Raw genomic sequence first — 22098 nt, 5'->3', positions numbered from 1 at the left:
AAAATTTCACTAAGCAAAGCTCTACACTTCTATGACTCGGCTAGTCATCCATCCATCTGCCCAACTATCTGTCAGCCAGCCAAACAAATGCTCACTCATTTAATAAATGTTTGTGGAATGGTTCTAGAAGAACAGGTCTAGTCCTGATCAAATTTTGGAATAGCCAGTTTTGGTATAAGGGATCCTCTCTGTTCATTTCCATGACAGATTCTCATATAGGAAGTAATTGTAGAGACTGTGCACATGTGAACACACACACATACCAATATGTTTATAGACCAATACTGAATAAATATCAGTGAATGAGATCATCCATATAGGATGCATTAAATTGAAGATATTATGAAAATAAGTTAAGAGAACATTTGAGAACTAAGGGAATATTTAGTCATTTTAGTATTTAAGAGTAACAGCAGCAAAGACCAAGTAAAAGCCTATAAGAAATAAGAATGTAATAGACTGGATAAAGCAGAGGGGTTGAGAGGGGAAATGGGAGGAGATGACATGAGAGAAATATTTGATTTAGGGAAAGAAGTCAGGGAGAGAGGTCTAAGTAATTCACAGAATACCTTGAATAGCTACATGCTAAAATGGGTAAGAGAGCCATAGGAATTCTGAGACATGAAGAATGTACAATCACAGGCAGGAAACTATAAAATTTCTACCCTGAAACTGTTACAGGTATATCTGAACCATTCTAAGAAAATAAAGGCATCATAAGCTCTTTATTTTAAAACGGTGGTTTATTCACATAGTTGCACTCTGATTATTGTTCATCAGAACTTTTGGAAAACATTACCTTTGGACTCCAGCTCCATTTTCTTTTTCTTTGCCCATATATTATGGTAGTTTTCAGCCATCATTTCTGCCATAGCCTTAAATGAACAAGACATTTAGCAAATAAGTTATAACTTAATGAGTAGAAAAAGAGGACCTTGCTTGCCAATAGGTAATATCAAAACATGCTTTAAATTAATAAATTAGCCATGCTAAAGTATCTCAAGATTATCAAACACAGTGATCTTACTTGGAATCTGAAACCCAGATTAACCTGTGGAACCCAGAAACAATCTGTGAAATTGTACAGTAGTAAACAGCAGAGATGATTTGATGCGAATGATTATTGTTATTTGTAATGGTTTTTGTTTGTTTCATTATTTGCAATGTTTAAAGACAAAGGTTTTATTGTTTCAATAATGAAACTTCAACTTAGCTATGGACTTTAACAAAAAAAGTCTATTTCTTTTACAGGTTCTTACTGTAATTTCCAAAGTTTTAAAAGGCAATCTAAGCCTTATTAAACAATGAATGTAAAGAACCTTAGATGGACAGTCTAGATTCAATGCCTGCCCCACACTGAGGGAGAGACCAGGATAAGCCGCATCAAACTTTCTTTGGCCTTTACGTTTTTGATAAGACTGCCTCGAACATACTCTTTTTCCATTTAATTTTCAAGTTTACTATCTCATTTTAAGGCATCCATATCAGAGCAAATACAAAGGGAAAGCCAAACAATTTAACATTAATTGATATGAGCTACTACATAGTGTTTGTCTTTATAAATTTATTTATCTTAGAATAATACTAATAATGCCAAGATCATTGTTTGATCAGGATATGGACCTGTGAATTTCTGTTCCAAGGCAATAAACGTTCTTTTACTCAAATCAGTTGTTTCAAAGCATATACCTTGAGGACAAAGGTTAACAGATACAACTATGGATGGAGCAGGCAGAATGTCACTAGTTTTCCTGGATAAATGACTTAAAATACATATTCTTTACTCTGTAATTGAGGTTATCCTTGAGCAGAATAATCTAATTCCTGATTTATTGTCTTAGAAAACATTGTATCAACTTTAAAAGCATTAAAAAGCTAGTGTCCATGACCTATAAATCCCATGGACTCTTTCTATCATCAACACATTCAAGCAATTCCTGCAGAGAATGATACACAGGAAAGTGCTACAGTATGCTTTTTACAAATGGAATTTGCAGAATACTTTAAAAAAGTGAGTCCTACTTACGTGCAGATCTCTGGACAGTGTGACATTGCTCATGTCAATGGCTCGGGGGCTATAACCATGCGCAGCATCAACAGAAACCTAGATGATTTAAGTGAAAATGATAGAGTCTAATATACCCAGGGGAGAGAGACTTAAGACATATTTTAGAAATACAAGACAAATAAACGTTCAAATGTAATGTTTCCTCAGATGAAAATGCCAAGTATCTGTACATATTGATTTCACAAACATACGAATTAAATTATGTATGGGTGTCTGAAAATTTCAGTCTATAACTGAAGAATACATCCCAACATCTCGGGAATTGCCAATCCCAAAAGCTAATGATCAGAATTCAGTAAATTGTACAATGGATCCATGATTCTTTTTTGTTTGTTTGTTTTAATGGTTGTTTTTGAGAGAGAGAGAGAGTGAGAGTCGGTGGAGGCAGAGAGAGAGAGGGAGATACAGAATCCAAAGCAGGCTCCAGGCTCTGAGCTGTCAGCACAGAACCGGACACAGGGCCTGAACCCACAAGCAATGAGATCATGACCAGAGCTGAAGTCAAAAGCTTACCTTACTGACCAGCTAGGTACCCCTATTTATTTATTTTGACAGACAGAAAGCATGGAGATGGGGCAGAGAGAGAAAAAGAGAGAAAGAATCCCAAGCAGGCTCCATGCTGACAGCATGGAGCACAATATGGGACTCAATCCTGCAAACCAAGAGATCATGACCTGAACCAAAATCAAGAGTCAGGAGCTCAACCAACTGACTCACCCAGGTTCCCCTGAATCTAAGATTCTGAAACATTACCTTAGTCAAAGGATCTCTCTATTCTTCAGGGTTTTTTAGACTCTAATTGGCTGCAATGAAATGTACTCTTCCTCATGTAAAAAGTAATCAAAGAGGGCAATATTTACAAATCTCTCAGTGGGCCTAATGTTAAGATAAAATACTACCAACTCTTTCAAAGCATATTATACAGTAGTCAGTGATTAACAAAGTTATCCCCAATAACAGACTTAATTTCTGAATTTTGCCACTTTAAAAAAAGGAAACATATTTTCTCCTCAACCATTAATTTTTACATACTGTCTTGTGTTCTTAATACATTCCTCCCAAGGTATATATGAGTGTTTTATAAAAATAAGCTATGGTTCATGCTTTAAATCTAAAGTTCTATCTTGATATATTCCAGCATGTATTTATATTACCATATCTCATATGTATATTCTCCTCTGAGACATGTATAAGCCAAAAAATAAAAATAAAAGGTACATTATGCTCATGTCTGTGCTTTTAGAACAAAAGAGAGGCTAACATTATGCTACCATTAATAATGAGCTCATGGGCTATCCTCAACTTATTGGTTAGTTTTGACTGGAACCCTGGCTTCTGGCCTTCACCACTTCCCAGTACCGTCTGGTCATGAAATGTTTAATGAAATCACGTTTTTTCCCTCCTTTAAATACTCCTGAAAAGAAATTTGAAACTTAAAAGACACCAATGACTTACCCGAGGTCACAGAGCTAAAAGTCTGAACTGGCAGGATTCCAACTCAAGCTATCTGATGCCTTGGCCACCTCCCTCTCCGTATCACCTGTTAGGGCCTCAACATATTGCAGTGTATTTCCTTCCCCACCAATCTACTGTCCTCTCAAATGTTATCAGTTTCCAAGCTGCTAGAGTCAAAGGCCTCCTACCAGCACCATCAAGCCAGTCCCTCTAGATTCGACACTAGGAATCACTGCTCTCTAGTCCTTCATTCCATGGACTCCAGGAAACCACTTTCTATCCTTCTGCTCATCTTCTCTTCACTCCATTTCCTCAGATTCCTTATTTGGCAGTTTTCCTATCCATTACCTGAAGATCTCCCACATTTGTTGGCTCATGGCCTCTTTCCTTCATCTTCAAAACCAGCAATACTGTATCTCTCTGGCCATTTTTCGGTAGTCACATCTCCCTAACCCAAAGCCAGAGCAGTTTTTCCACTCCCAAGGATCCTTGAGATTATACTGGCCTCATTGATAATTCAGTGTTATCTCCCCCATCTCATGGTCCTTAGCCCTGATCACACTGGCCAAGCCCAAGTAAAGCTACATTTCCACAGATTCCAGCAACTGGCGGTCATGTCTGGGAGCCATAATTCTGCCTAACACAACAGCTATAATCAAATTCATTGTTCTCTACTTGCCATCTCTGAGCAAGTAGCCATCTCTGTGGTCCCTACTTTTCCTAATATAACCATCCGCCTGGCAGTTCAGCCTGGATCCATGGGGACCACCTTTGATTATGCCTCCTCTGTAATCATGTATCAGGCAGTCACAAAATTCTGTTTTTTCTACTTTAAAAATCTCTCTGGGATATGTCCATTTCCATCCATCTCCACTCTCTTTGTTCTAATTCAGATATTTAATATTTCTATTTTGTTTTATGGGATGTCTATAGTATACTTCCAAAAAATTCATCGGTCTTCCACCTCCTCCTTCTCTAATTCAGTCTCCATTCTGTTGTCAGAACTATATATCCAAAGTATTTATTTTGATATTCTCTAGACTCTTCCACTGTATGGGGAAAATGTGTGGGCATGGGCTGAGCCTTACTGGTCTTAGTGTTCCCAGAGGCTGTGGCACAAGCCCGACTTCATCAACTCTACAATAAAAAGTGATTCCCAATCTCTCAGACACTATGGCAAATGTATATCTTAAAACTGATTTTAAAAAATAACAGTATTAGACTCTCTATAAATTGAATAAATGAATAAAATAGAGCTGGTATCAATAACTTTATTTGTTCCTAAAATAATATTCTCAGTATTTAATATCCTCTTTGACTACATTTCTTTTATAGCTATTTACCATTTTAGATTTTCATTAAGTTATTGAGGCTGGATTAAAAAAATTGAAGGTATCTATTTGGTCAGGGACAGATTCTATTTATATTTTTCATTACCTGTTTCTCTCCTTCACATACACAGAAATCAGAAGACTGGCCAGGGCTTCTATAATTTCAAGTTAACTAAAATAGGCACCACTTCTGAACTAGGAGCTCAAACATGAATGTAAGTAACTCCAGTCTTCTTAGCAACAATAACAACCACCGTGTGCATGGTTATGTGCAGGGCATGCAGAGGATGTCTCTTGTTCTTTAGAACAACTCTTTTTAGATGTCACCTTTCACCATTTTGAAAGGAGAAAAAAAATCAAAACAATTATTTTAAAAGTCATAGAGTATATCAGGCAAGTAGTAATTGGCAGCATCAAGTTTTGAAAGTAATTCTGCCAGAGTCCAAAGAACTTAACTGATTTCTCAAAATGGCTGCCAGCATTCTACATGATTTGGTTCCTGAGACATGCCCCACCCTTCTACTGGCTACCCAGCTCCAACTCACTCCGCACCAATATATACACACATTTCTTTCATCCCCCTGACACGTATCAGGCTTCACTTCCAGCTTACTGCTGGTGCACTGCCTGGAACATTCTTCCCCCAAATCCGTGTAATTCCCTCACCTTTTTCAAATCTCTACTCATCCTCTCAGTAAAATCCACTCTGACAACCCTGTATAAAATTGCAACTATCCACAAATGTTATCTACCCCCCTCCTTCTGTACTCCCAGTCTGCTTTCCATGCTGTTCTCCTTTTTTCTGTAATATGAATCATATGTTTACATAGTACTTAATTTCCTTGTATCTACTGTTTACTTTCCCTATGAGAATGTAACCTCCATGAGAGCACAAAGCTGTGTCTATTTGATCAACCTGAAAAGCTAAGAATAATGACTGGAACACAGTAGGTGCTCAATAAATAATCCGTTGAAGGAACAAATGAATTATTGCTTTGTCCCAGCCGGCATTTTAGTTCTAGGTGGGTACCACTTTCCAAAAGTTTTAGTTCCATCGCAGCCTTCATCCCAGCTTATAAAATTATTTTCCACTTGTTTAAATAGTTTATATCTTATATTTGAAATGAGAAACAGATAAACAGGAAATTGTAATTTGGGAGCTAATAAGTAATTGTTGAGGACTTGTGGAATGTGCCCGAGATGGTCAGAAATCTCCTCCTTCCATGCCATCTTTGCCAAGAAGCCTACTTAGGCCCCTTGCTAATCAGTGTCTCCTCACTATTTCCTCACTGCACTTCTGTATATTCTATATCCTATTAAGTTGTTATTGGGAATCTCAAACTTTTATGGTATCTTGCGTATGCAAATTACAAAGCCCAAATGGAGCAGTAACTTTTCTAAAATCAAGAAGCATGTCTTCCTGTGGTGTTTAGAGCAAACAAAAGTCATTAAAAATGTCACTGATCCACATAAAAATAATGGTAATAATTAGGTATAATATTTATTGAAATATAGGCCAGTTACTCTTTTAAGTGATTCATGAGTCCTCAGGACAATCTTTTAAAATAGACGCTCTCATTTGCTTTATTTTAAAAATGAGAAAACTGTAACACAGAAAGGTTAGCCAGTTTGCTAAGATCACAAAGCTACTCAGTGGCAAGGCCAGGATTTCAATGTGGGCAGGCTGTGTCTGATCTCACTGAGTTAAATTCAGGCCACTTTTGCCTTGCAGAGGCAGAGCTAGCCCCATGGGAAAGGAAGCTGAAATAATTCAACTCCCAAATCAGGTCAACAAGTGATTTCTCTCAATTCACTCATTTATATTCCTTACTACAAACTGATGCTATAAAAAGCATTCCTTAATTTATTCAAAAGAGCTTATCTATTACATAATAGAAAATATCTTTATAAGCACATGGAGAGAAAGACATTAAAAGGCTTTGCAAGATGATACCTGAAAAAGGTGATAAAAACTAAAGATTAGTAATTAAGTAATAATATATTTTAACATTTCAAGTAATGTTCCTTTCTGCTTAAAGAATCTTTGAATGCAATAATGATAAGGATTATAAATATATTTGTGGCACTGGTTGGAATTTGCTCTCCATTTCTGATACTGATAGAATATTCTTTCTTTACTACTACTAAGTCAAAGCACTACAAAGACAAACACACTCTTATCTACCATAAAATGCTCTCTGGAATTAAAAATATTTAAATAATGATAGTAACAATAAGAGTTAACCTGTACTAAAAATTTAAAAGAGGGGAGGGTTAACATTTCCTCAGGGAAAAAGATCAAGTAACATGCCTGATGGTCCATTTCCAGAAAGTCTTGGTCTCCCTCCAGGTATTTCACTCTTGATCTCTGCCCTGTCCCTGGCATACTGAAATCACACAGAAGATCTAACAATGCACATCATATGTGCACATGTATGACATCCTTCTGTAACCAGTAAGATCTGCCAAATGGTTCTACGGGTCTCAGTTGACAGACTCTATTGAGAGCTTAAAGTGCACTGAGAACAGTATTAAGGGATAAGCAACGAGGAAGGAAGGGAGGAAATATATACGACACATACAATTTTAAGTCAGGGAACACAGGCTTGCTACTACAGCCAGTGGGAGAATCTACCTTCTTGTTCTGGGCACAGCTTAAATCACCTCCATTAGAGAGTAAAATTACTTTTGCATTTCCGATACAATTTAGAGGGGAAAAGGGGCCATTCCTCCCTCTGCAGCACTTGGTGCACACCACTAGTCCAACCGTCCTGTACTGCGCTGAGGCAGTCTAACCTGCCTGTCTCTGACATTATGAGTCTTTGGCTCTTATCGTCTTCGCTTTCCTATCACCTAGTAGAGAAATGTGTGCGTCCATGATAAAAAGGTAAATTATGTGTTTACAGCTTCCCCCCACATATACATCCTTAAGAGAATTTAATGTAAAACATGCCCAAATCAGAATTTAATCTATTTCAAATATGAAACATGGGAAACACACGCTATGAATGTCCTTATTTTCTTTAAAAAATGGCAGTAATACACACAATATTTTGTGTGAACTGAACTCAGTGGTCCTAGGAGTCTGGAAAGGGGAAGTGCCAGGTTTAGCACATAGTCGGCACTTGCTCCCCACGTTGAACTGCATGTCCTTCAGGCTGAGGCTGTGCCTCATCTTGAGCACTGGAGCCCCACAGCCAGCACCTTGCTGAGTTGATCGGATTTCCTTGACATGACCCACTAGCAATGTATGCTCTTAATGATTTTTCTTTTAATGTCTATTTATTTTTAAGAGAGAGAGAGGGTGTGAGTGGGGGAGGGTCAGAGAGAGAGGGAGACACAGAATCTATAGCAGGCTCTGCACTGTCAGTGCAGAGCCCGACACGGGGCTTGAACTCATGAACCATGAGATCATGACCGAAGCCAAAGTAGGACACTTAACCGACTGAGCCACCCAGGTGCCGCACTCTGAGTCCTTGCTCTGCCTGTCTGGTTGCATATGTTCCCTCTGAAAAGTGGGCAGGTTGTCAAGCTCACTTGCGTGGACCATTTGTATGGGTTCTGGATCAGGACCACTGTCTGACCATCCCATTGTTCCCTAAGAACCAACCTCCAGTCCTTTCCAGAAAGAAGAAAGCCCTGTAGACAACCTCACTGAAGGTAAGGCTTCCTCAGCACAACATCAAGGCCTCATCATCGGGCACTCCTTTATAGACTAACCAGGAGAAATGTCACCTGATAAATTCCAATTTTATCCAAGACTTAAAGAAAAGGTTTTGCCTCTTCTAAACATTATGTGAGTCTTCAGAACTTTCCAATAATTTGTTTTGGAAAATTCACTAATTAAATAAAAGATTCAATGAGTGTAAAACAATGTAAGCCGTGGGTTCCCTGGCACAGCCTCACCTGGCTTGTCTGCGAAATTCGACGGGAACGGTTATAAAGGGCCATGCTGTCTCCCTCCCGGGTCCGCTCGACCCTCCAACCCCACGCCAGCATGGTTTTCAAAGACTCCTTGATTGGCCAGCGATAAATTTCTTTTTCCTAGAGACAAAAAGGAAGAGGAAAAGAAGGGGGGTGGATGGGATCCAAATAAAAAATCTGAAATAGACTACCTTCACTTAAAAAAAAAAAGAAAGAAATATTGGCATTATTTATTTAGAAATGACAAAGTAAAGTAAGAACTCTGAAAAGCACAGGGTGAGCTAAGATCTAATTTGGCTAATGCTGCAAAAAGGGATTTCAGCTTATTATTTTATTGGAGGTAAATTTTCTTTAGCTTCCCAGATTCTAATACTTTAGATAGAAACTAAAAAAGAGAAACAGTGCCAGATTACATGATACTTGAGTGGAGGCTTTTCTATCATATGAATATGCAGACGAGAATAACTCTTCCTCCATAAGCACCATGCCAGAAAAGAAAGTCCTTTTCACTTCATTGGTCAAGATACTGATTTCCCCCAAAAGAAGTAAAATACATGAAAAATTATAAGTAATAATCATTGTAAATATTACTTCTTATCCATCATCAAGAAACTCCTCAGAACGTAAGAATATTTTCTAAAGCCCTTAAAAATATTGGGGGGTAATAAAAATCAAAAAGGAGCAGAACAATATTAAGTAGAGAATAACCAGTTAAGTTCTGATACAAATAGGAATAGAGAAAAAAAGACAAAAGATTAAAGTCAAAAATTGCAACCTTTAAACAAAGGTTTTTAAAAAAGCATATGCAAATAAAGAAAGCATTTTAATAAGAAATTACATAATAAAGAAAAAATTCAAAATAAAACTATATAACAAAAAATAGAAAATAAGAAAGAAAAGAAAGACACCTCACCTTTTCAGATAATAGTTTATATGGCTTCATTAATGGTTGAACTTTAGATGAGTCTGAATATATTTCTCCATAAATCCATCCATTTGCCAACTTAAAAAAATCATCAAAATGATTTTACATGGATTAATTTTTGAGAGTATAGGTATGTATGTGTTTGTGTATTGGTAAAATAAATCTACAAATAAATCAAGCTATAGATTAATGTTTAAATTCCACCCAGCATAAGTCAATATTAAGATTTCCATACTATACAACATTATTTTGAGTATTTACCAAGAATGGATTTTTCTATCCAAAGATTAAACAAACCCTGAATAGACCCACATCTGTGGTTACGAAGTATGCACTCACCCCCCCCAAGCAAACTACAGGGGTGCACGGCCCCCATAATATTGATTCTGCCACATCTTGGGACCCTCCATCTGAGATGTGTATGTGAAATGCTTGTTGAAACAGGAAAACTGGAGTTTGTTGTTTTACTGGGAAGCTCCCCTGAATAATGCTACCTGTGTAGTCCACTCTAGTACTCAATTAACTTTCAACATGCTTGTTCTACATTATTTTGCCCTTGCAGGTCCGTACGTATCACTGTTTCCCTATCTCATTCATATCTGCCCATGGAATCTGAGTGACTAGACTGGACCAGCTCAGGACAGCCTCCTTATAAATTTCCTCTTTATCCCCACCAGCTTGGTACCTAATAGAGTCTTTATATAAAACAGACACTTAAGTCGTACTGACTCACCTAGTAAATAAATTAGTGAACAAAGAAACACACATACATCAAAAGAAAAAGAAGGTTCATAGGAGAAAGGGACCGATTGGCAAACTGAAATTTAACATAAAGTCCTGCAGGATGATCCAGAGCTGCTCTATAAACACAAACACCTCAGAACCTTTGATGTTTGATTTTCACTTCGCCAGCAGTACATGCTTTAGAGCCCTGCATCATCTCCGCTCAGTGTCTCTGATAAATGTATTTCACGTCTCTTAAGTTTAACTAGGCTCAACATAATGTGACTACACAGCCATAGGTTCCCTTTAGAGAATTTCATGATATGTAGGACATGTGTCACTTGACTCGTTAGCTTGCATTTTTTCGACAATCCAACTAATATATGTCAACTTGCCATGCAGTTTATTTTTAGTGACCTGCACGTCTACTTAGTATTAAGACCTATTACAGAAGATTGGGAGGTGTAAACAATCACTAAATTCCAATTAACAACTTTAAGATTTTCTCTAATATAAAATTACACTTGAAACCAAAGTTTCCTTAAAAAGATTTCTGACCCACCATCACCTTTTCTTTTTAAAGCCCCTGATGATGATTATTTTTACTCTCACAAACAGTGTTTAGAAACTATCTTATTTCATTAATAGAATTTTTATTCCTAAAACTATGCTTTTGATGAACAGATACCCTCATTCATATTGGATTACATGTGTTAATGGTAGAACTAACTACTGTATTAGTAAATCATAATTAAATGTTTTTCTTAATTTAGATACAGCTCTCACTTTAAGGCAGAAAAGTGTCATGGTCTGAAACATCTGGGTGGTGACTACTCACTGGGTACCTTCAGGATTGAATGAGAAAGTGATACTCTAGCTTTTACCTTGTCCATTGACCACTTGTCGTGAGAATGTTCAGCATATTTGTTAATGAAGTATTCCAACTTCTCAGGGATTGTAATGCTATGAGAAAAATAAAGAAAAAAAGCTTGATTTTTACAGGATTTACAGGAAATCATACTAGTAATTTATAACTTATGATTGCTTAAACCCCACTTGATGCATAACTGTTAAAAAAATATCTTAACACAAAATTACTTTTCCATAATGCAGGAATAATATATAAGTTGGTAATGTTCTATCTGCTCATCTAATATTAATTCACACTTTATTATGTCTTCATAGAAGTTTATATATTAAAAATTATATATAAAATAAAGATAAAGTATATTCAAAGATCAGGACAATCGATTATATCAAAAAAATTTTTTTAATCTGAATCAAGATATGGTTAGATTTAACGAGCTTAAAGACATACTTCCCTTCCATATTCATTCTTTGAATTTATTCTCCCTTTTTGACTTAAGTCTCTTCTGCAACAACTCTAAGAAATCTGACTGGTGACACTTCTTCAATGTGCTGAAATTTTAAATGAATGTCTGTCATACAACTAGTGAGGTGTTAATGATTTTAAATTTTATGATCTACATACAACATTCTGTTATTAACATGGACTAAAGCGAAAAGTAACTACTCATGCTCTGTGACCTTGATAACATTTATTCTTGATTCCTTTCATATTTAATTAATATTTAATCTCTTGAACAGATGTTTAGTGCATGCAACTGATGACCAAGTCTAAATATGAGACTTGGGAATATCAAATAGATCAATAAATGGAAAATTAAATATACATATATATATAATTCCATTCACTCATGCATATAACTTATCAACACAATTACCATTGATAATTGACTTCTAAATAAAACCTAGCATAATGAGATGCTTTACTGTTCTTTTGCAACAATGTTATCAGTCAGTAATTGAACTATTTGACACAGACACACTTAAGAAACAATACATAAAAATCACAAAGATGTAGCAATGATTAATATTACTAAGTAAACCTAATCTGCTAAGAAGCCCCAAAGGGGTAAGCCTAGGTAAATGAATACACATGCCTAACGGCTGTTAATCAATGAGATTTATTTAATCAACACCAAGACCACACAACATGTTCTGAGGTTATTTTAAAATCCTGGATCATATCACATGTTAGCAAACCACAAACTTACCCATGTAGGAACTGAATATGTGATATTTTGGTTTACTTACATTGGAAGAGAAACAAAGGATCAATCACATAAGCCAAATACTGGGGGGTAGAGTCTTTTCTCACAGGACTGTCATCAAATACCAAACATGCAAATTTAAGGCATTATCAAACTAATGGCATACCACTAGGTTTGAAATTTTGGTCTGTTATGGAAGCTAAACCAGCCGGGGGGCCGCCCAGAAGCCTGAAAGTTGAACCCCCAAGCAAATTCAGATGCTGTGGGTGATAACTACCAAGTGACTGCCTTGCTAACACTGTAATCCTGTGGAGTCACCATGGAACTGAGGATAAGATAATGTGTTGAAGAGTCAGCTTTCCTCTCAAATGGGAAACCATGGTCCAACTCAAAGACAGTAACAAAAATGCTGAGACTCCAAACACCTGAAGTACTGAGACATCCTATTTGTAAAAACAATTTATGCAACCAGGTACGTGTAAGCAGCTTTATGTTACATAACATTTGATCTGCGGTTAAGGCGCTCACGTTGCATTCTAACAGCATGCGAAAGTTTCCACAAATATTCTCATTTGATCTTCCCTTGAATCTCATGCTGCGCTTTATGATGCTGAACAGCAGGCGCTACCCCTTGATCTTGCTGACAGACAGTGATGGTGGAGTGATTCCCGCAGCTCACGGGAAGAGCTCCGCCCTGCGTGCCGGGATCACCCCCAGCCAAAGATGCCATACAGGAGTTGGCTGCAATTATTAATAAACATTTAGGGTAGATTTTCAACTAAAAAATAGTGGATATCCCTTCTTGATTCTCCTTATTGTAGATATTATCATGTGGTTACATACAGAGAATCCAGGTTATGAAGTAGCCTCGAAGGTACATCTTATCTACTTCTGACATGTATATAATCATTATTATTACTACTGTTCATTCTGTCAAGTAAAGGGACCCCTATCAAAAGGATACCAATTCAAAGGGGGCATGGATTAGAGAAAGTTCACATTAGTACCTTATTCAATTTCAGACTTCACACATCATTTACAATAAAAATCTGCTGCAATAGAAAGAGTCCATACTTTGAGGTATCAACAGGTTGTGGGTTAAAGTTCCCTTCAGAATCCATTGATGACTGTTTTTCCATCATACTGACATAATTTGACTCCATGTAGTCTGGAGGCAAAGCTCCCGCAACGGCACTCAGGCAAGGCAGTGCCAGTTTGAAAAGTTCTTGTTCGTATTTCTGGGAAGAAATGGAGGACCAAAACAAAACACCGAAAACCTGGGTTACTGTTGGGCAAAAGTTGTCAGAATGATTGCTGTGGTAGGCATGATGCCGTCAGAAAAGATCCGAATGACTCCCGGCTAACTTAACTCCCTGGAAGATTCTCTCTCTAAGCAAAGGCAAAACCTAGGCAAAATCCCATAAAACATGAGAGAGGCTGAAGTAAGAGTTACTACAGTTGCTGTCTAAGAAGAATAAAAACTCTGCTTCTCTAAGAGGGTTTCTCCAATATTTGAAATGAAATGTGAATATTCTAAATGTATAACGTGTCTTTACAACATAAACACGAATCCAGTCAATGAATAGCATAATTATAGAATACTGCTAGACCACATTGTAAAGGCTATACTTGAAAAATAAAGGAACATTCGGGACAGTAAGAAATTTTAACTGACCTGTATCACATTCCAAAGGTGTGAAAATAAAATTCTAAACCAAGAAAGAAATTCTATAGGGAATATGCACAGCCAAAATTTCTGGGAAGAGGTATTTGTATATTAATCACATAATAATTAAATTTGTATTTATAGATTTTTAAATTTTTTAAAATGTATTATTATTTGAGAGAGAAAGAGCATGAGCAGGGGAGGGGCAGAGAGAGAAGGGGATAAAGGATCTAAGGTGGGCTCAGTGCTGACAGCAGAGAACCTGATATGGGGATCGAACTCACAAATTGTGAGATCACAAACTGAGCTGAAGCTGGACACTCAACCAACTGAACCACCCAGGCACCCCAGTATTTACAGATGTTTAAAAAAATACTTTTTAAAAATTATCTCATTGCAAGTGTCTGATTTTAAGTGAATGTTGTAAATTCTTCTAAAAATGCTTTCAACATATTTTAAAAAGAACTCTGTTTGCCAAATGCAATTCAGTAACAAAAAGCATCAAGATGTAGCTTCCAACTGTAATCACAGATGAAATTAACTCTATTACATTGCAAACTTCTGGATATTCTGTTCCTGTTACATAATATATACATAATGTCTACCTGGGAATTCAAGGTGATTTTGATTAATAATTTTAGTAGACGCATACAAAGCATGCTGTTCTGATTTTCTCTGAAATACTATCCTCTTCCAGCCTTCTGAAAGTATATGAACTATTCATTATAAATATGCAACTATTAGGAAATGTCACATATAGGAAGCAACAGTGACTGGAGTGACTTAAATCTCCATTGCGGCAAAGTGGGAAAAGTCAGGAAGGCCACTGAAATATTTTAATTTTATGAGATTACATGGTTTTATATGGGATAAGATTTTGTCATGATGTTAAGATCAGGGTGACTACAAGGGTTTGAGTCCAGGTAAGCCTAAAAGCACCAAAACTTGGGGTGCCTGGGCAGCTCAATCAGTTAAGTGGTTAATTCTTGATTTTGGCTCAGGTCATGATCTCATGGTTTGTGAGTTTGAGTTCCGCATCGTGTTCCCGGCTCTTAGTGAAGAGCCCACTTTGTATCCTTTGTCTTCCTCTCTCTCTGCCTCTCCTCTGCTTGCTCTGTCTCTCAAAAATAAAGGAAAAAGATAACTATGCAAATCTTAATAACTAAAGATAATATTCCACTAGGAATATTTAGACTTTTAAATTATTTTATCACACAAAGCCCACAAAATATTGAATCACCTTTTGAGACAGGGCATCAAAAATACCCCAAAACAACTTTCTTGATAAATGAAGTTCTTCTTCTGAAGCAGCTCCAAAGTTTCCCCACCCTCCAGGCAGGCAATAATATTTCCAGCATCTTTCATAATGATTTGTCAGCAACTATGTGAGGAAACAATTAATTACAAAAGTGATGAGCTTAAGGTACCATTTGTATTTTTTCCCATCTCCTCCCATTTAACATTCAAAGGCCATATAATAAAGTCAACTGAAACAGAACTGCACAGTCTCATATGAATTCTTCTGGAGGATACTATGCTATGCTTCTTTAAAATTTAACACTAATCACAGTATGAGGACCAAATGCCCAATTTTACAAACAAGTCCATCTTGAACAGCCATCTTTATGAGAGTGTTTGATTACTAATGTATCTTTGAGTCTTATATTAGTTGGTATCATTTACTCATGAATCACCACCCCCTTGAAGTGCATATCCACCCTTAGTGACAGGATTGACCTCGGGTAAGCCAGAGGCACAAGTAAATATCTCTAGGATACAGTACCTGAAATGTACATTCTAAGGGAAATCTACCTCTCAATATTTGTGCTTCCTCTTTGTCAATCCTTAATCACCACACTTAAGGCTTTGCTTCAAAGCTTGAACATCCCAAACTACTCCATTTCAGTAATCTCTTTATCTATATTTTTTGGTGTTTATGGATGCAACATATTATCTTGCCGAGTATCTATGCTGCTTATGTTTTCACCTATGCATATTTTGTTTGTTTAGGACTAAACTGTAAATTTAAAGACAAGGACAGAATCTTCCAATCATTTGGTAGCTCTTAGGGTAGTTCATTTTTTATCTATAAACTAACAAATACTCACAACTACTTGCTGAATTAACAAAATGATCTTTATGAATCACTAAAATTTTGAACTTTTTTCTGTAACTAGGGAGAGAAACAGATTGATATGATTATTGTTATTAAATCAAACTACAGGTTGGGGTACCTGGGTGGCTCAGATGGTTGAGTGGCCAACTCTTGATTTTGGCTCAGGTCATGATCCCACGGTCATGGGATTGAGCCCCATACTGGACTCCATACTGAGTATGGGGCCTCCTTAAGATTCTCTCTGTCTCCCTGTGCCCCTCTTCCACATGTGCTTTCTCTTTCTAAAAATAAAATACTTTAAGGGACACCTGAGTGGCTCAGTCGGCTAACAGTATGACTTTGGCTCAGGTCATGAAACCACAGTTTGTGAGTTCGAGCCCTGCATCAGGCTCTGGGCTGACAGCTCACAGCCTGAAGCCTACTTCAGATTCTGTGTCTCCCTCTCTCTCTGTCCCTCCCCTCTCTTTCTCTCTCAAAAATAATAAACATTAAAATATATCTTTAAAAAACAAAAAAAACCTTAAAAAACAAAAAAACGACATATCTTACTATAGAAATACTTCTAATTTGGTTCTCCCATTCAATTACAAAATACACACATACAATTTAGAAATCTCAAGTGATGAAATATTGAGATCTAATGTGTTTGGATTAACTTGGAAATATCTATAAAAGAGTTTATCGCATAAAGTAATACTATCTCTTTTTTTCAAGTACTTTCCAGCTCATTTACATCAAGAAAATTTTGTATGGCAAAGGCTCTCTAGATGATAAAAATTGTAAAAATGGAATTTGGGGCAAGGGAGATAACTCATTAATTTATCTAGATTTATTAAACAAAAATCAAATTTCATGGAGAAAGCTTGTTTTTGCTAAATATATAGGGATGCTCAGAGTAACAGCAGTTCAAAAAATAGACTCATTAATATCCCACACTTCTTTTTTCTAGCACTGTTGCTGGGTAGCCTTGAGGAAAAATGATGCTTACCAGTTGCCAGTGCAGAGTGGTTCCCTATAAAACAGTCCATTATGTGCCTATGACCTCCACCCATAGACCATGCTGTTAGACACATTAGGACACATCGAATATTCTAATGCTAAGTCTTGACTGAGATGCCAGATGACAGAAAAATATTCCCAAGTCAGTAAATCAGTATAAGACTCAATCATTCACAAACAGAATAATGAAGCTGGGCCGAGAAAGTGTCCATGACTTTCCTATACTCGGTGACCAACTCTAACTACATAGAGAGGTTATCTTTGAACTCCATGAAATTACATTTGGAAATTGTCACAGAATTACCAACTTAGTAAATGTTGTTTCAAAAGCCTGCTCTTTATCCCTTGAGGATGCTGATATTTTACGCCATATCTACCATCATGTTTTCCAGGCTTAATGATACCTTGGTGCATCTTTTCCTTGTTGCCCATTTTTTCCCCATTGATTTCTATTTCCATTCACCTACAGGAAATCAATCTGGGAACTTCTATGATCTTTCATTACTTATTTTATTGTGATAAAATGTACACATTTCTCAAGTTTATATGTCCCTTTTCAATAATTGGAAGAAAATTTCCAACATCAAAAATCAAGCATCGTGTTTCTAAGAGTTGTACATATTCTAAGAGGAGAAAAGTCAGAGAACCTAGTAATCAGCTAACTACAAACATTTCCTATCCTTACCTTAAGAGGCATCTTTGCATGTTCATTTAATAATGGGACATCGAATACTAATCTTCGGAGCAAGTGCTGCATCATAGAAGGTCTCAACTGGCTGGTGGAACAAAGTTCATTTTAATAATGAAGGGAAATATGTCTAAACTAAATAGTTCATTAGACTAAATTATATATGCCAAGAACCTCTCTTCAGATGGTGGTTAATTAGGTGCCCCCAATCCAAAGATCAACTGCAGGCTGCACAATTGAATAAAAGGTCATATTCCAACTTATCTTCACCCTCTAGATCTGAAAACCATTCCTTAGAGATGCCCCTCTTCTCCCCTCCTTCACTTTCCAACCACTCACAGTGACAGACTCTACTGTTTCCTGAGACTCTTCCTCCAGCAATTTCAATAAATAATTCTTTCCTCACTCTACTGGGTAGGAAGGGTCTTCAGTGACTGAATTAGAAGCAAAAACAGAATTATCCCGACAGGAGGGAAAAAAAAAAAAAAGGCTGAGACAGAAATTTTGCCAGAGGTGGAAGGAAATGAAAATCAACATACAGTGAATGTCTACTATATCAGGTCATCTAAATACTTCACCTTGTTTAATATTTAGACAAACTCTGTGAGACAGGTATTTTGATCTCATTTTTACAGAATTTGAGTGTTGGGGGAGCTACAGACAGAACCTCCTAATTTTTCGCCTCCTTCAGTCCCATCTGGCTTCTAAGCTGTACATCCACTTTACTGTGAGTGAAAACATTTCTTCGCCAGTGGACTGCCGGGCCACACGCCTTCACCTCCTCTTGCAATCAGAGAGGAGCCACCACCCCAGCTAGGGGATTGAGAAATTGTGACATAAGCTGTCAGAACTCCAACAGGAGAAAGTATGTTCTGGCTTTCATAGTAAGACATTTGAATACTTCCACTTATAGGAAGTGGTTTTCCAGGCTGGAGATTGCCACACATACATAATGCTTTAATATTATATTGTATCATTTAAAAAATATATTTAAAAAGTCTCTTTTTCTTTTCTCTTCTGGAAAAGGAGTTAAAATCATCACACACAATCAAAAGGGGAGACTCTATTAATCTTGCACTAAGGGGGCCAGAGACTCTTTACACAATCACCTGACCTACCAACATCCAGAATAGTAAAATTGATCCAGCACTATATGCAGTGGCCCGATACCCTAGAGAGGCTTGGAGGAACACTCCTGAACTTGACCAGGAGCAAAGGTGCTCTGATAAGACTCAAACCTCAGGTACTGGGGACTACCTAAATGAATTAATTTTTTGGTACATAGATTGTTTCCAATTCGTAACCATTTGTCAAGGACCATATAGTAAATGTTCTTCCTTAAAAAATAAGAACTGAATATGGAGTTCGCTTCCAACTTACCCACAAATAGAGAGTAAACAAACTTCAATGGAATCTCGCTGAGCTTTGGTAAGTGAGCAGCCCTTAGAAAGTCTGTACACAGTGTGCAGTAACGAGTCAATGAGAGAAGCGTGATGTTCTGTGCCCGCAAAAAGAGGGGCACATCTTGTTAACAAAGGCAACACGGCTGTGCAAAGGTACCGATTGAGGGCCAAGGCCATGTCTGTGGCACTCAAAGCAGCCTAAAAAGAAATCGTGAGAATAGAAAGTCATTTCTGTTTGGCAGTAGACAAATCTCAAAGGGGGATGAACATGTTGACATGTAATTTCATTATCTTGAAAATGACAAATACAGTAAAACCTGGGTTTGCAAGCATAATTCATCCTGGAAATATGCTTATAATCCAAAGCACTCATATATTAAAGCAAATTTCAAGATTTGGCTCAGTGGGGATCATCTGACATTTGGCATCACGTATGAATCGTATTACAAGACATCACTCATTTATCAAGGTAAAATTCATTAGAAATGTTTGCTCATCTTGTAGAACACTCATAGAACAAGCTACTTGAAATTCAAACTTTTACAGCATAGGTAATACAATTTTTTACCACTAATAACAATCAACTTTTGATTGCTCATGAATAGATAAAAACAAAGTGATGTCTATAGTGCTCTCTAACTCCTCAAGAAGCCCAAGAAGCTTGCATTCTATAATAAAATATCAATGGTAAGATGAATGTGAGGTGAAGACACTAACAATATCAAAGAATGTGAGTACTAGGGGAGGAAAAAGAGAAAGAAGCTTATTCCCATAACAAATATTATGTTTAAAAATTCTTCCAGAATTCTATTTAAAAATGGTTATATTTTTGTTCATGTCCATCAGCATCAACAGCCAAAGGTTCATTGTCTTATGTTATCAACTATTCTGTTTAGGTTCAGAATTTCATGTGAACACACCCAACAAAGAAAAAAGAAAATTCAGTATATTTTTAGGAGTCTCTTCTCATGATGTTCATGAAAGCACTATTATCAACTCAAGATCTGATTTTCTCTGGAATCAAAAAGACCCACTTAATTGAGAATAAAAGGAGGTATTATAACTACTGAAATGGCATTTATAGCTTCATTCAGCTTATTCTATAATGCTTCGAATAGGAGAATATTTACACCAGTCATGGCAGATTCTCAATGTGGGCCACATTAGGTAGAGGAAATATTACAGCATTATCTGTGCTTTAAAGGCACTACTATGGTATTATAACTGGCACAACTCAACAATGTCCAGTAAACATTCTTAATATCATGATTGCTTTCATCAAGAATTATAATTCTTTCGGCCAGTTTGGAGGTTAACAGGACCACTGTGACCTCCCAAATTAGGGTTATATGAACTAATTCCCTTCTGTGGAGCCTCACCAGAATTCTTATCTTACTGTCCAGGTTGTAAGTGTTCTCCGCTACTCAATGAATCCCTTAGGATACAGTCTAGTTTATGTTTACTCACTGCCTGCCTAAAAATATAACAGGTACTCAATAGCCATTTGGTGATAATAAACAAATGAATGAATATATCTATGGAGAATAAACCAGTGAATTAAGTGTCAAAAGTTGAGAATGTTAATCATTAAAATCATTACCGTATCTAAAGAAGCAGCAGCCCTGAGATCTGGCAGAAAGCCAACCTCAAGAAGATGGAGGAGGAAGTCTTGAACCTCAATTCCATAGACCCTGTCAAGGAACAAAACCATGGCTGCCTTGTGATCTGGGCAAAACCCTGCAGACATGTCAGGCTCCACCACATTCCCATCTAAAAGACAGAAGGGGACATGTTATTGTTAATGGACAGATTACAAACGGCTTCTCTCCAGCCTTCTAACATTCAAGTAAAATAATCAGTTGAATGGTTTTTTTGTCCTTCTACCCATATGCAAGTACTGGGAACTGACCTAAGAATTACAACAGTGCAATTTAAATTCAAGGTCATTCGAAATATGATTTGGGCATCCATTTGTTAACTGCATGTATGATTCAATACACAGCATTCTGCTAGACAATGGAAGGAAACAAATCTACATCGTAAAACTAGCAGTAAATACCATAACAAGTTAAACTGCAAAGTTTTCAGTTTTAAAAAATGAGAGCCTCTTTTATTTTATTTATTTTTTTAAATAGTTTATTGTCAAATTGGTTTCCATACAACACCCAGTGCTCTTCCCCACAAGTACCCTCCTCCATCACCACCACCTCTTTTCCCCCCTCCCCCTTCCCCTTCAACCCTCAGTTCATTTTCAGCGTTCAGTAGTCTCTCAAGTTTTGCATCCCTCTCTCTCCCCAACTCTCTTCCTCTCTTCCCCTCCCCCTGGTCCTCCATTAGGTTTCTCCTGCTCTCCTGTTAGACCTATGAATGCAAACATATGGTATCTGTCCTTCTCCGCCTGACTTATTTCGCTTAGCATGACACCCTAGAGGCCCATCCACTTTCCTACAAATGGCCATATTTCATTCTTTCTCATTGCCATGTAATGCTCCATTGTATACCACATCTTCTTGATCCACTCATCAGGTGATGGACATTTAGGCTCTTTCTGTGTTTTGGCTATTATTGACAGTGCTGCTATGAACATTGGGGTACATGTGCTCCTATGCATCAGCACTTCTGTATCCCTAGGGTATATCCTTAGCAGTGCTATTGCTGGGTCATAAGGGAGTTGTATTGATAGTTTTTTGAGGAACCTCCACACTGTTTTCCAGAGCGGCTGCAC

At 37.1% G+C, this 22098-nt stretch overlaps 1 protein-coding gene across 1 annotated transcript in view; it reads right to left on the bottom strand.

Annotated features, from left to right (window-relative positions):
* The window catches only part of RYR2 (ryanodine receptor 2), a 526329-nt gene that overhangs the window by 163584 nt on the left and 340647 nt on the right, over window positions 1-22098 (bottom strand). Inside the window, exons 49-58 of the mRNA XM_029919427.1 lie at window positions 20974-21143; window positions 19351-19571; window positions 17968-18058; window positions 15408-15548; window positions 13576-13739; window positions 11311-11389; window positions 9692-9781; window positions 8761-8898; window positions 2027-2104; window positions 800-875 (exon numbers count right to left, since the gene is read on the bottom strand). Coding sequence (XP_029775287.1) covers window positions 800-875; window positions 2027-2104; window positions 8761-8898; window positions 9692-9781; window positions 11311-11389; window positions 13576-13739; window positions 15408-15548; window positions 17968-18058; window positions 19351-19571; window positions 20974-21143 — 1248 coding nt within the window. The remainder of the gene's footprint in view (window positions 1-799; window positions 876-2026; window positions 2105-8760; window positions 8899-9691; window positions 9782-11310; window positions 11390-13575; window positions 13740-15407; window positions 15549-17967; window positions 18059-19350; window positions 19572-20973; window positions 21144-22098) is intronic.

This window comes from Suricata suricatta, chromosome 2, assembly GCF_006229205.1.
Source record: "Suricata suricatta isolate VVHF042 chromosome 2, meerkat_22Aug2017_6uvM2_HiC, whole genome shotgun sequence".
In the NCBI taxonomy this organism is placed as follows: domain Eukaryota; kingdom Metazoa; phylum Chordata; class Mammalia; order Carnivora; family Herpestidae; genus Suricata; species Suricata suricatta.
Note: the sequence above shows the minus strand (reverse complement) of the source record. Positions and strands in the feature narration are given on the sequence as shown.